The 14385-nt window shown below is 44.8% G+C and overlaps 1 protein-coding gene across 6 annotated transcripts in view; it reads right to left on the bottom strand.

Moving 5' to 3' along the window:
* LOC110521064 (syntaxin-binding protein 5) overlaps nucleotides 1–14385 on the bottom strand; it is a 129332-nt gene that overhangs the window by 34238 nt on the left and 80709 nt on the right. For all 6 annotated transcript variants that reach the window (XM_036976010.2, XM_090233007.1, XM_036976008.2 and 3 more), the window contains exons 6-7: nucleotides 9251–9314; nucleotides 7962–8045 (exon numbers count right to left, since the gene is read on the bottom strand). In XM_036976010.2, the coding sequence (XP_036831905.1) occupies nucleotides 7962–8045; nucleotides 9251–9314 (148 nt within the window). The remainder of the gene's footprint in view (nucleotides 1–7961; nucleotides 8046–9250; nucleotides 9315–14385) is intronic.

Genomic DNA, 14385 nt, shown 5'->3' with positions numbered 1-14385 from the left:
AGACCTGGGCATTGTATCACTAACATCATCCTTCGTCCATATAGATTCAGTGAAATGAAGATGATCTTAGTGCTACTATGCTTCAGGGAGACCCAGCCTTGTCATGTTCCAACAGTGACAGGACCTGTCCGGACCTCAAATGTGTGTCAAACACTCCTCTCACAGTGCCAGGTGAAGGACACTGTCCGCTTTGCCATCTCGCTTTTCTCGACCCATTGATTTTGTTAGTAACTCTCACTCAGATAATATATTCAAAACTGAAAACATTTCTCTCCGCCCTATGGCAAATTGAGTAGAGTTGCAGAAAATGTGCTTTAAAACTTAAAATGTTTCTCTCCGCTGTCAATAATGTTTTACACGCACGGTGGGGGGGGGGGTCCCCCAACAACATTTCACTTAGGGCCCCCAAAAGGCTGGGGCCAGCTCTAACTGAATGTGTGGGTATGGATGTGGGTAAGCAGACCCGCGAGCAACTGCGGCCCCTCACAATGATTTCAGATTTTTTGTGGCCCCCACCCCCATCAATGTTGCCCATCCCGGTATAGAGCTAGAACTAATATACATGTCCATTCCTGTTGCTAATGGAGATAATACCACATCTGCCAAGTGTCCCATTAGCACAACGAATTGCTGAATGAATGAATGGTATCTGGCTACTAGCAATAGTTTATGCTTTTTATATGTCTCATTGTATTCCATTCAATAGGTGCAACGTGAATTGCATTTATACTGAACAAAAATATAAAGCAACATGTTAAGTGTCGGTCCCATGTTTCATGAGCTGAAATAAGATAAATATCCCAGAAATGTTCCATACTCACAAAAAGTGAACACATTTGTTGATATCCCTGTTAGCGAGCATAAGCTGCCTCCAGTTCCCGCCAATATCCAGCGACTTTGCACAGCCATTAAAGAGAATTGGCACAACATTCCACAAGCCACAATCAACAGCCTGATCAACTCTACTGTATGCGAAGGAGGCAAATGGTGGTCACACCAGATACTGACAGGTGTTCTGATCCATGCCCCTACCTTTTTTTTAAAGGTATCTGTGACTAACAGATGCATATCTGTATTCCCAGTTATGTTAAATCCATAGATTATGTCGTAATGAATTAATTTCAATCGACTGATTTCCTTTTATGAACTGTAACTCAGTAAAATCTTTGAAATTGTTGCATGTTGCTTTTATAGCTTTGTTCAGCATAGGTTAAGAAGATTTGAACCAATATAAACACTATCTGGAAAGTCATCACATTGGCTCGAGTATGAGAAAGTGTTTTGGTTTTCTGTTAAGTGCACATACACACATACATAGGGTACTGAGGTGACAGTTTGCTTATTTACACAAAATGGAATGAGCTCTATTGCTGCCATGATTATTCCAATCCCACTGCTATAACAGCCTTTCATGTGTGTGTGAGTGTGTGTGTGTGTGGTGTGTGTGCTGTGCGTGTGTGAGAAGGTGTGTGTGCGAAGGTGTGTGGAGGTGTGTGTTTCTCCCCTCACACCTACTTGGATTTATTCAGCTAGAGAGGGACGGAGGGTGGGAGGGAGGTGGTGAACTGAGAGAGGGGGGGTTAAGAGGGAGAGAATGACAAAATGAAAGAAGGAGCAGGAAAGATGGAGAGTGAGAGAGAAAAGAGATATAAAAATCTGAAACAGGCTCCAGTGTAGGCAGGTTATTCATCAGTAGGAGAAGGATGAGGCATTTAGTCAGACAACGCAGGGCTGAGGTGACTGATGCTCTCTTCTTCTCCATCTTCTCTCTGATGCTCACAGTGACTGCACCTGCAGAGATAGCACTGAGCCATGAACAGGAAAAATTCTGGGAGAGAGACACAATGGAGGAAGGAATGCTGTCAACTGTTTGTGAGGGTTGGAATACATACATACTGTGGTTAGGTGTGACAAAAATACAGTGTTTCCTGTAATTAGTGAGGGTGTCTAAGATGTTCTAACACGACTAGAGAAACTTGAGGACAAGGTTACAGCCAGTGTCCTCCACCTCTATTGCCTATGTCCTATACCCTATTTTCAATGTCCTATACCCTATTCCCTATGTCCTATACTATATTCTCTGTCCTATACCCCATTCTCAATGTCCTATACCTTATTCCCTATGCTCAATGTCCTATACCCTATTCCCTATGTCCTATACTCTATTCTCAATGTCCTATAATCTATTCTATGTCCTACACCCTATCCCCTATGTCCTATACCTTGTTCTCTATGTCCTATTCTCTATTCCCTATATCATATACCCTATTCCCTATGTCATATACCTTATACCCTATTCTCTCTTCCCTAAACCCTATTCCCTGTCCCCTATACCCTTTTCTCTATGTCTTGTACCCTATTCCCTATGTCCTATACCCTATGGTATATACCCTATTCTCTACGTCCTATACCCTATCCACTGTGCCTTAAACCCTATTCCCTATGTCCTATACCCTATTCCATATGCTGTATACCCTATTCCCTATGTCCTATACCCCATTCCCTATGTCCTATGCCCTATTCCCTATGTCCTATGCCCTATTCCCTATGTCCTATGCCCTATTCCCTATGTCCTATGCTCTATTCCCTATGTCCTATGCCCTATTCCCTATGTCCTATGCCCTATTCCCTATGTCCTATGCTCTATTCCCATTCACTCTATACACTACGCTCTAAGCGGCAGGTGACCGCTGGCCATTCCCCTGACAGTTACAGAGATAGTTTCTTGCAATTACAAACATTTTCCCCAAAATACTGTTTCCTCACACAACTTAAAGATTTTGAAGTCCGAGGAACTCCAGACCCTGCCCTTCTGCCAGCCATAACGATGCCAAAACTTCCTTTGTCATCACGCCCAGTCTACGCAGCAAAACCACTGATACAGTACCATGATCCTGTATATACATCCAGCCCGTCTTTCAGAAACTTGCAGCGCCATCAGAAAAGCCTGCACATCTATCCTGGTATAAGTATATACTTAGCATTTTAATCCATTACTTAATGTGTTGGCCAGAGCTCCATCTAGGAATCCAGAGTTATCATAATTAAATCTCCCCATAGTCTATTCTACAGAATCAAATGCTATTCTACGCCCTTTAAAACTGGTTAGAGGCCAGCTTTTATGTTTAGTTCTTCACCGCTAAAGTTAAGACTGGGACATCTATTGCTGATCCAGAATCAGTGATACAAACCTGAACAAACAGGGCTATATGGGCCATATGCCCTTGAAAACTGGTTCAGCTCTTAATAGCCAGGTTTAGACTGATGATCATAGATCTGACCCTGAATCAGTAATTAGTGACAGGTGATGACAGCAGAACATTAGCTGTAATGCCCGAGCATGGCAGTGATGTGAATACAATGCTGTTTTCCCCAGTGTTCATGAACTCCAGAGTACTGAAGCAGCAGCGGTGTAGAGAAGTAGGTCTCTGGGGAGGTGTTACAGGGTTGAGAGGAGAGAACATAGCTGCCAAGGAGATTCACCACATAAGCCTTTGGACCAGGGAGGAGGAGAGAGAGAGAGATATCATCTCACCCAGGGGAGAGAGAGAGAATGCACAATAAAGAGGGAGCATCCTATTCATCAGGGAGAGTCACCACAGGGCCATGTTGTCCTTGTGTTGTCACATTGTAAATGAGGTGAACGGTAGCACGGGTGTTAACATAAACTCATTACTCTAAGCCTGACTCGGTGTGTGTCTTTTTAAAGCCACGACTCTGTGTGTGTCTTTTTAAAGCTACTCGATCTGTTTGGCACCAGGGTTTCTGACTCCTTCTTAACTGGGTATTATGAGGCTGGGGATAACAAGTCATTATGTGATGTTTGTGTTTTTCTATTAGCATTTTTTTGTTAGAAACGGATGTTGGCTTGGAAAAAAAGGAAACACAAATGGCCGATGCTCTAGAAATTGAGGTCCACAGGCAAGACATCGGGACATCCGTGGTTCTGAGAGACTACACGCTGTAGGATTGGGTGCCAAACTATTGTAACTGTAATGAATACTCCGGGAGAAAAAAGGTGTAGATTCACGCGCAGAGAGTGGCGGGTGTTTATTTTGCCGTCTCAGAAGGCAGGATTCGTGGTCACAGGCAGAGACGATGTCCGGAATCCCATACAGATGGAACACCTGCTGGAACATACACTCAGCCAATTCCATGGCGTTAGGTAAATGAAGAAGAGGAACCAGACGACACATTTTTGAAAAACAGTCTACTATGATAAGGATGGTGGCATTACCAGAGGATTCAGGAAAGTCTGTGATGAAGTCAACAGCTACGTGGGACCAGGGTCTGAGGGATTGGCAAATGTTGAAGCTTACCGGAAGGGAGATGACGAGGGCTTTTGGTTTGGGCACAGACTGGACAGGAGTGTAAGTAATCCCTTACGTCAGATGCCATTGAGGACAGCCAGAATTTACAGGATAGAAGTTTGGTGGTTCGTGTAATGCCTGGATGTTCTGACCCCAAGGACGTGTGAAACAATTGCATGAGTTGGGGTCTAATAGCTGCTGGTACAGTACGTAACTCCTCCCAGCTGCTGTCTCAGGAGGAGCCGGGTCAGAGGTTAGGGCTTCTTGTATGGCAGAGTGAACCTCCCACTGTACCAGTCCCTTCCTCTTGCATTATGGAAGAATTGGTGTAGGGTCTGAGTTACTGGTCAGAAGGTCAAACTGGCAGGAGAGAGCCTCAGCTTTTACGTTTTGAAAATGGAAGCATGTGAAGAGCCCAGCGGGCTAGTCTGGAGTTTAACCTCTTGGCCAATCTGATATATTCCAAATTACTGATCTGTTAGGATGAGAAAGGGATGTTGTGCGCCGTCCAACCAGTGGTGCCACTCCTAGGGCCAGCTTGACGGCGAGGAGTTCTCTGTTCCACACACCGTACATTCCTCTCAGCGGAGGATCATTTCCTGGAGAAGGTGGCACAGGGATGTGATTTTGGAGGTGTTCCCACCTGCTGAGAGAGTATGGCTCCTACTTATGGCATCCACCTCCGGGGTGAAAGGAAGGGTCGGATCAGGTTGGTGAAGGACAGGAGCTGAGGTGAAGAGGCATTTCAAGTTGTTGAAAGCAGTCAGGGCTGTATCAGTCTATTGAAGGGTCCGGGTCTTTGGGCTGGTAAGGGCAGTGAGGGGAGCGGCCGTAGAACTGAAGTTCCGAATGAACCGGCGATAGTAATTGGAGAACCCAATGAAACGTTGGAGTTCCTTAATGGGGGTGGGTTTGGGCCATTTACCGACGGTGGTGACTGTTCTCATCCATGCTGACCCCTCCAGGTGTCAGTACGAAACTGAGGAAGTTTACATGGAAGGTGCTCTTTTCAGTCTTCACATAAAGGTTATGGTCAAGGAGCCATTGAAGAACATTTTGTTCCTTAAGGAAGTGAGAGTAAATCAGGATGTCATTAATGTAGACAATGAGAAAGGGGTAGATCATATCCTGGAAAACCTTGTTCACAAAGGATCGGAAGACGACGGGGGCGTTAGTAGGGACGTAGGGCCTGACCAGGTATTGGTAGTGCTCTCGTGTGGTGATAAAGACCATCTTCCATTCGTCGCCTTCACGTATACGGACACGGTTATATGTACTTCGCAGGTCAAGTTTTGTATAGATGTTGGCGTGGCCCTCTTGTTCAAGGGTCGCTGGGATCAGAGGAATGGGGAAACGGTTCTTGACCGTGACGTCATTCAGGGAACGGTAATCAACACATGGACGGAGACCACTGTACTTCTTTCCAACAAAGAAGCTGGACGCAGCCGGGGAAGAAGGACGAATTAAACTGTTTGAGTGTAATCAATGTAGTTCTCCATTGCCTCATTTTCCAGGATAGATAGGGGGAAAACACAGCCCTTCGGTGGGGACACTCCAGGGAGTAAGTCAATAGCACAGTCTCCTGGGCGATGTTGTGGCAGAGAGGAGGCCTTGATTTTGCTGAAGACATTGCTGTACTGGGTGTGTTCAGATGGCAGAGGCAGAGTCCAATGGTGGTGGCACTGCAGGGTAGGCTGAGACAACTGGTGAAGCAGGTAGAAGACCAGGACAGTAGTTCACCACCACGTGATGGCAAGGTTGTGACGACAAAGCCAGGGGTGTCCGGGGATAAGTGGCTGTTTGGGGGATGAGAGTTCCATGAGTTGAATGGTTTCTGTGTGGAAGACTCTGGAGCGTGACGCTCTGTGTCAGGTGCATAATGAAGCCCGTGCCCAATGGCTGCCCATCCAGTGTGTTAATCCTTAAGGGAGGGTTGACAGGTATTAGATCAATGTCAAGCTCTTGTACTAGCTGGTGATGGATAAAATGACCTGCTGCTCCCGAATCTATCAAGCCTTCTAGAGCCCTTCTTGGATCCGCCTTTGATGTTCGATACACGGGAGAGGAGCATGGCCCAACTGCATGGGCTCTGGAAGACTCGTACAGGATGATGGAATCATGGAAAGAGAAGGTTTCGTGTTCCTGGGTGGCAGAGTTCTTCGGCGGTCGGCGATGAGGTGGTCGATGAAGATGGACATACGACTGTGTTGATTTAAATCCTGAAGGTCACCTCTACAGGACAGCTCTGCCTGAAGTTCCCTGTTGAGCCCTCTCCGGTAGATGGTAAGTAAAGCAGCCTCATTCCATCCACTCCCTGCAGCCATGGTGCGGAACTCGAGGGCATAGTCGGCAGTTGAATTGCGTCCTTGTTGAAGTTCTATGAGGAGGTCTCCTCATAGAGGATAGGATGACCGGAAGGAGAGTGATCGAATACCTCTTTGAAAAGGTTGTGGAAATGGGTCTCGGATCCGAGTTCTGTGCTGTTGGCAGTCCATATGGCGGTGGCCCAATCCAGGGCTTTGTCTGTGAGTAGAGACAAAATCCACCCTGCTCTTTTCGGTAGCAAAGTTAGTGGGGTTGTGCTCAATGTAGTTGCTGCATTGCATCAGAAATCCCTGACATTTCCCAGGTGAAACGTCATATTTTCCAGGCATGGATATGAATGAAGGGCTATGGGTTACGATACCTGGCATCGGAGGAGTAGGGATAGGCTGGCGGGAAAGATGGCAGATTTCCTCCATATGCTCCTCTTGCTGGGTTAGGCGCCACTGTAGCGCCACTGAATCCATTCCGTTATTAAGTGAGGTATTCTGTACTGAACACTCAGGGAGAAAAAATGTGTAGATTCACGCACAGAGAGCGGCAGGGGTTTATTTTGCCGTCGCAGAAGGCAGGAATTGTGGTCACAGACAGGCAATGGTCATATACAGGTAGGCAAACAGGCAGGTGAATCAAAACTAGAACTGAAGGCTATAACTGGTTCTCACAAACGAGCTAGGAAAAGGCTTTGTAAAGTCAAAATGAACAATACTTCACGAAGGCACAAACAGAATGAACTGGACTAAATAAGGAGCTGATGAGACCAGGTGAGTAACTAACACAGGTGAAACCAATGAACAAAAATTAAAGACAGGGCTACGTTCAAGAACACAAAGAAACAGGGCTACGTTCAAGAACACAACGAAACAGAACAAAAGGTTGACTAAGAAAATAAATACAGAACCTTACAGTAACTCAGTATGGGTACAGTCCTGGTCTACATGTCTAGTCCTTCACAGACTCTAAACCCCTTTTAATGTCATCTCTCAAAGGCAAACAATGCATATGGAAAACACAGTGCACACACACATACACACACACAGTACACACACAGTATACACACAGTATACACACAGTACACACAAAGTACACACACAGTATACACACAGTATGCACACACAGTATACACACAGTATACACACAGTACACACACAGTACACACACAGTACACACACACAGTGCACACACACAGTGCACACATACAGTACACACACACTATTCTATTTATATCAAGCAGTTCATGAATATTTGATTTCTCTTTTTGTATTTTCATGTATTACCCAGATCACAGGAAGAGAGGTACTGAAAGGCATTGTGGGAGATGGTGCCTACCTCGTCGTAAGTGTAGCGGTAGTCTGCTTTCTTAGATTTCAGATCCCACAAGACCACAATTCCAGCCTCATATCCAATGATGAGCTGGAAGGGAGAATTGACAGACAGCCAGTGAGATTTGGACCTGTGAGGACAGACATATCAGAGAAGGAATAATACGCTCAACATTCCCACGGCACCCTGCGGTTGGATGGTGGGATGAAATAGAAGACAAACAGGATACACAGTTTATTTGATCACCTCTTGACCTTGGTTCTAAACTGTTAATAACAACAAGTAAATAAAAGTGCATTTTGTTACATTTTTTCATGGCTATTGTTAACCAAACCATGTTGATATTTTCAAAATACCCCAAACAATGGACTATTTATTTTAAGGCCCAGTGCAGTCAAAAACATGAATTTCCAATGTTTTATATATATTTCCACACTATGAGTTTGGAATAATACTGTGAAATTGTTAACATGATGATAATTCCCTTTGAGCTTAAGAGTTGTTTAAAAAATTCCATAAAATTCAGCCTATTTTGATGGGATGGAGTTTTACACAGCCTGGTGACATCACCAAGTGGTAAATTAGTTAATATACCAATAAGAAAGAGAGTTTCTTATTTTCAGCTAATTTTCAGGTTTACCCTCCCCACTCAGACCACTCCCAGACAGTCCTAGCAAAATTATTGCTTGAGAAATGGCTCTTTGCTTAAGAAGTTATTTTTGACTATTTTTGACTATTTTAATTGAAAAACAATCACAGTAAGGTACTTAATTGTTACCCAGAAATGATATGATATTGAGATTTTTTTTAAACGGCAGCATTGAACCTTTAAACCTCTCTGTGCGAGAATGCCTTCATTAATGCCTTCATTGAAATTCAAATGATAAGGAATTCTTTTCCGTCTATATTTTTTTGTTGTTCTTTGGAACTCAGCTCCTCTCGCACCCCGAGTCCTGAAACATAAATAAATGATAGATAAACGTCTGAACAGCCGCGGTTGTGACAAGTCATTCATATTTCAAAAGCGATTATCTGTGTATTCAAATACAAGAGAAATAATGATTCAGCCAGCTTGAATGTTTCATAAAGGCTAAACCTACATCCAGAGAGAGGGGCAGGGAGGTAGGGAGGCAGGGACAGATGGCAGGATGAATGTCAAGTGTCAGACCTGAACAATCAAGCGATGTGTGAGGTCTTTACAGAAGGATTAGTGGCATGCCACACTCTTCAACAACAAGAAGGAAAGATACACACATGTAATGTACACCACTTTTGGGCAGAGAGCCACTCCATACCTTTCCCTCATCCATGGGGTTGTCACTTATGTGGACCACAGGACCTGGGTGGGCCTTGGAGGATCTTAGAGATAGAGAGAGCGAGAGAGAGAGAGAGAGAGAGAGAGAGAGAAAGAAGGAAAGAGAAAATAAAGGTGAGCCTCATCAAAGGGACAATCCCCTCAGCCTAATCAAGTTGACACTCCCCTCAACCTCATCAAATGCACACTCCCCTCAGCCTCATCAAAGGGACACTCCCCTCAGCCTCAACAAAGGGATGTCACATACAACAGATGTGTTTAGAGTTCCCACACATCATATAGATAGCTCAGGCGTATAGTGAGAGAGAAGATAAACTTTGAGCTTAGAGCAGCTAAAGGAACAAAGTCAATTTGAAACAGAGCAATCGCGGGACCGGGCTGACTGCTGAAGCCCTGAGAGTCCTCTTTCAAAGACAGGAGCTTACTGAAGGGAGAGATGGATGGCTGTCAGTCCCCTGTGAGAGTGTGTACTGTAGTGTGTGTGTATGTGTGTGTGTATGTGTATCTCCGTATCTCCATCTCAGTCCTCCTCTCTTCCTCCGTGTCTCTCTCCTCTCTCCTCTCCCTATACCAAAGACTGCCATCATGGCTAACATAGAGGATGAGGATGGGGATGGGGATGACTCAGGTCATGAAGGAAAAGCGATAAGTAGAGGAGAGGAGAGGAGAGGAGAGGAGAGGAGAGGAGAGGAGAGGAGAGGAGAGGAGAGGAGAGGAGAGGGGAGGAGAGGAGAGGAGAGGAGAGGAGAGGAGAGGAGGCTATGGAGAATTGGGATGTTGCCCATGGTTGCCGGGGTCTATATTTATCAGTGTTAACCAGATAGTGTTATTAACTCAGTGTTACTGCAGCTGGAGTTGTTTATTTATCTAATCCCCCTCGCCACTGTCACACTGTTACTTACAAACCAACCCATTCTCTGCTGCACACACACACACGCACATGTGCACGCATGCACACACACACAGGATTTGGAGAATGGATCACCATGGAAACAGAGCCAGGATGTGCAGAGTGCAGACAGCCTCCTGAAAATATGCAGCAACCACATAGAGGCAAGCACACACACACACACACACACACACACACACACACACACACACACACACACACACACACACACACACACACACACACACACACACACACACACACACACCTATGCAAGTGTGTGTGAATGAAAGTAATCTAAGGTGCAGAGGCCTGAATTCCACACACAGACTTCTCTCATAATGGATAACACCTGCCCATATATTTGAATGTCATATTGAATGCATCACACATGCAATACAACACCTACCATCTATCTATATGCCATCAAACTCAATGTCCCATAGCGGATATCACACAAACACCATCAAAGACCATCAACCATGTCCTGTGGTGTGTATTACAAATGTATAGTATCAACATACACACGCAAACACACACACCCTGTATAAGCCATGAGAAAGACACACACACACACACACACACACACACACACACACACACACACACACACACACACACACACACACACACACACACACACACACACACACACACACACACGAACAGCTGGTGCATCTGCAGGGAACACAAGCATCCAATACTGAAACAGCGGAAACACAGTCACACAGAAAATGTCCCCTATGGCAACATGACATTAACAACCCTTAGTCTGGGGCCTTAGCCAGGAACATGCCAACAGGACTACCTGTTTATGTGTATGGGGGGAGGTGGGATAATGTAAGCACAGGTATCAAAATGTGCTAACAAAAGAGAGGAGTAAGAGAAAGATGGTGACATTGAGGGGGAAGGGACAGAAAGAAATAGGGATGGAAGAGGAAAGCAGAATCTTGGGGGGTAACTTTCATCAGACAGGGTGACTTTCATCAGACAGGGTGACTTTCATCACACAGAGTGACTTTCATCAGGCAGGGTGACTTTCATCAGACAGGGTGACTTTCATCACACAGAGTGACTTTCATCAGGCAGGGTGACTTTCATCAGACAGGGTGACTTTCATCAGACAGGGTGACATTCATTAGACAGGGTGACTTTCATGAGACAGGGTGACATTCATCATAGTGTGACTCATCAGAGAGGGTGACATTCATCCTAGTGTGACTCATCAGAGAGGGTGACATTCACCAGACAGGGTGACATTCATCATAGTGTGACTCATCAGAGAGGGTGACATTCACCAGACAGGGTGACATTCATCATAGTGTGACTCATCAGAGAGGGTGACATTCACCAGACAGGGTGACATTCATCATAGTGTGACTCATCAGAGAGGGTGACATTCACCAGACAGGGTGACATTCATCAGATAGGGTGACTTTCATCAAATCAAATCAAATCTAAGTTTATTTGTCATGTGGGCCGAATACAACAGGTGTAGGTAGACCTTACAGTGAAATGCTCTAACCAATAGTGAAGGCTCTAACCAATAGTGAAAAAAAGGCATTAGGTGAACAATAGGTAAGTAAAGATTTAAAAAACAACAGTAAAAAGACAGTGAAAAACAGTGGCGAGGCTATACACAGTAGTGAGACTATGAAAGTAGCGAGGCTACATACAGACACAGGTTAGTCAGGCTGATTGAGGTAGTATGTACATGTAGATATGGTTAAAGTGGCTATGTATATATGATGAACAGAGAGTAGCAGTAGTGTAAATAGGGGTTGGCGGGTGGTGGGTTGCGGGGCACAACGCAGATGGCCCGATTAGCCAACGTGCGGGAGCACTGGTTGGTCAGCCCAATTGAGGTAGTATGTACATATGTACATGAATGTATAGTTAAAGAGACTGTCCATATATGATAAACAGAGAGTATCAGCAGTGTAAAAGAGGGGTTGGGGGAGCACACAATGAAAATAGTCTGGGTAGCCATTTTATTACCTGTTCAGGAGTCTTATGGCTTGGAGGTAAAAACTATTGAGTAGCCTTTTTGTCCTAGACTTGGTACTTCGGTACAGCTTGCCATGCGGTAGTAGAGGTGAACAGTCTATGACTGGGGTGGCTGGGGTCTTTGACAATTTTTAGGGCCTTCCTCTGACACCGCCTAGTTAGAGGTCCTGGATGGCAGGCAGCTTAGCACCAGTGATGTACTGGGCCGTACGCACTACCCTCTGTAGTGCCTTGCGATCAGGGGCCGAGCAATTGCCATACCAGGCAGTGATGCAACCAGTCAGAATGCTCTCGATGTTGCAGCTGTAGAACCTTTTGAGGATCTCAGGACCCATGCCAAATATTTTTAGTTTCCTGAGGGGGAATAGGCTTTGTCGAGCCCTCTTCACGACTGTCTTGGTGTGTTTGGACCGTTCTAGTTTGTTGGTGATGTGGACACCAAGGAACGTGAAGCTCTTAACCTGCTTAACCTGGCTTAACTTTAAGCCTGATGAATTTACTGTGTTAAATGAGGCCTCACCTCCTCGTTACACGAGTGACCATATCTCCCGTGCATCCCGCAAAGGTGGAGGTGTTGCTAACATTTACGATAAAACATTTCAATTTCTTCTTTTGAGCTAGTCATGAATTCTGTGCAGCCTACTCAATCATTTTTCATAGCTACGGTTTACAGGCCTCTAGGGCCATACACAGCGTTCCTCACTGAGTTCCCTGAATTCCTATCGGACCTTGTAGTCATAGCAGATAATATTCTAATTTTTGGTGACTGTAATATTCACATGGAAAAGTCCACAGACCCACTCCAAAAGGCTTTCGGAGACATCATCGACTCAGTGGGCTTTGTCCAACATGTCTCTAGGCCTACTCACTGCCACAGTCATACTCTGGACCTAGTTTTGTCCCATAGAATAAATGTTGTGGATCTTAATGTTTTTCCTTATAATCCTGGACTATCGGACCACCATTTTATTACGTTTGCAATCACAACAAATAATCTGCTCAGACCCCAACCAAGGAGCATCAAAAGTCGTGCTATAAATTCTCAGACAACCCAACGATTCCTTGATGCATTTCCAGACTCCCTCTGCCTATCCATGGATTGTCAGAGGACAAAATTCAGTTCACCACCTAACTGAGGAACTCAATTTGACCTTGCGCAATACCCTAGATGCAGTTTCACCCCTAAAAACTAAAAACATTTGACATAAGAAACTGGCTCCCTGGTATACAGAAATTACCCGAGCTCTGAAGCAAGCTTGTAGGAAATTGGAACGGAAATGGCGCCACACCAAACTGGAAGTCTTCCGACTAGCTTGGAAAGTACCGTGCAGTATCGAAGAGCCCTCCCTGCTGCTCGATCATCCTATTTTTCCAATTTAATTGAGGAAAATAAGAACAATCCGAAATGTATTTTTGATACTGTCGCAAAGCTAACTAAAAAGCAGCATTGCCCAAGAGAGGATGGCTTTCACTTCAGCAGTAATAAATTCATAAACTTCTTTGAGGAAAAGATCATGATCATTAGCAAGCAAATTACGGGCTCAGTTGTCCTGAGTCTGCACAATTCTGCCAGGGCCTAGGATCAAGGGAGACATTCAAGTGTTTTAGTACTATATCTCTTGACACAATGATGAAAATAATCATGGCCTTTAAACCATCAAGCTGCATACCCTATTCCAACTAAACTACTGAAAGAGCTGCTCCCTGTGCTTGGCCCTCCTATGTTGAACATAATAAACGTGCCACTAAAAGTGGCAGTAATAAATCCTCTCTTAAAAAAGCCTAACCTTGACCCAGAGAATATTTTTAAAACTATCGGCCTAAATCGAATCTTCCATTCCTCTCAAAAAAAATTGAAAAAGCTGTTGCGCAGCAACTCACTGCCTTCCTGAAGACAAACAATGTATATGAAATACTTCAGTCTGGTTTTAGACCCCATTATAGCACTGAGACTGCACCTGTGAAGGTTGTAAATTACCTTTTAATGGCGTCAGACCGAGGCTCTGCATCCTAGACCTTAGTGCTGCTTTTGATACCATCGATCACCACATTCTTCTGGAGAGATTGGAAACCCAAATTGGTCTACACGGACAAGTTCTGGCCTGGTTTAGATCTTATCTGTCGGAAAGATATCAGTTTGTCTCTGTGAATGGTTTGTCCTGATTTGTGACAAATCAACTGTAAATTCCGGTGTTCCTCAAGGTTCCGTTTTAGGACCA

The sequence above is a fragment of the Oncorhynchus mykiss genome, chromosome 4 (assembly GCF_057628025.1).
Source record: "Oncorhynchus mykiss isolate SJ-2025 chromosome 4, ASM5762802v1, whole genome shotgun sequence".
In the NCBI taxonomy this organism is placed as follows: domain Eukaryota; kingdom Metazoa; phylum Chordata; class Actinopteri; order Salmoniformes; family Salmonidae; genus Oncorhynchus; species Oncorhynchus mykiss.
The sequence above is the reverse complement of the archived record's forward strand: the minus strand, read 5'-3'. Positions and strand labels throughout refer to the sequence as shown.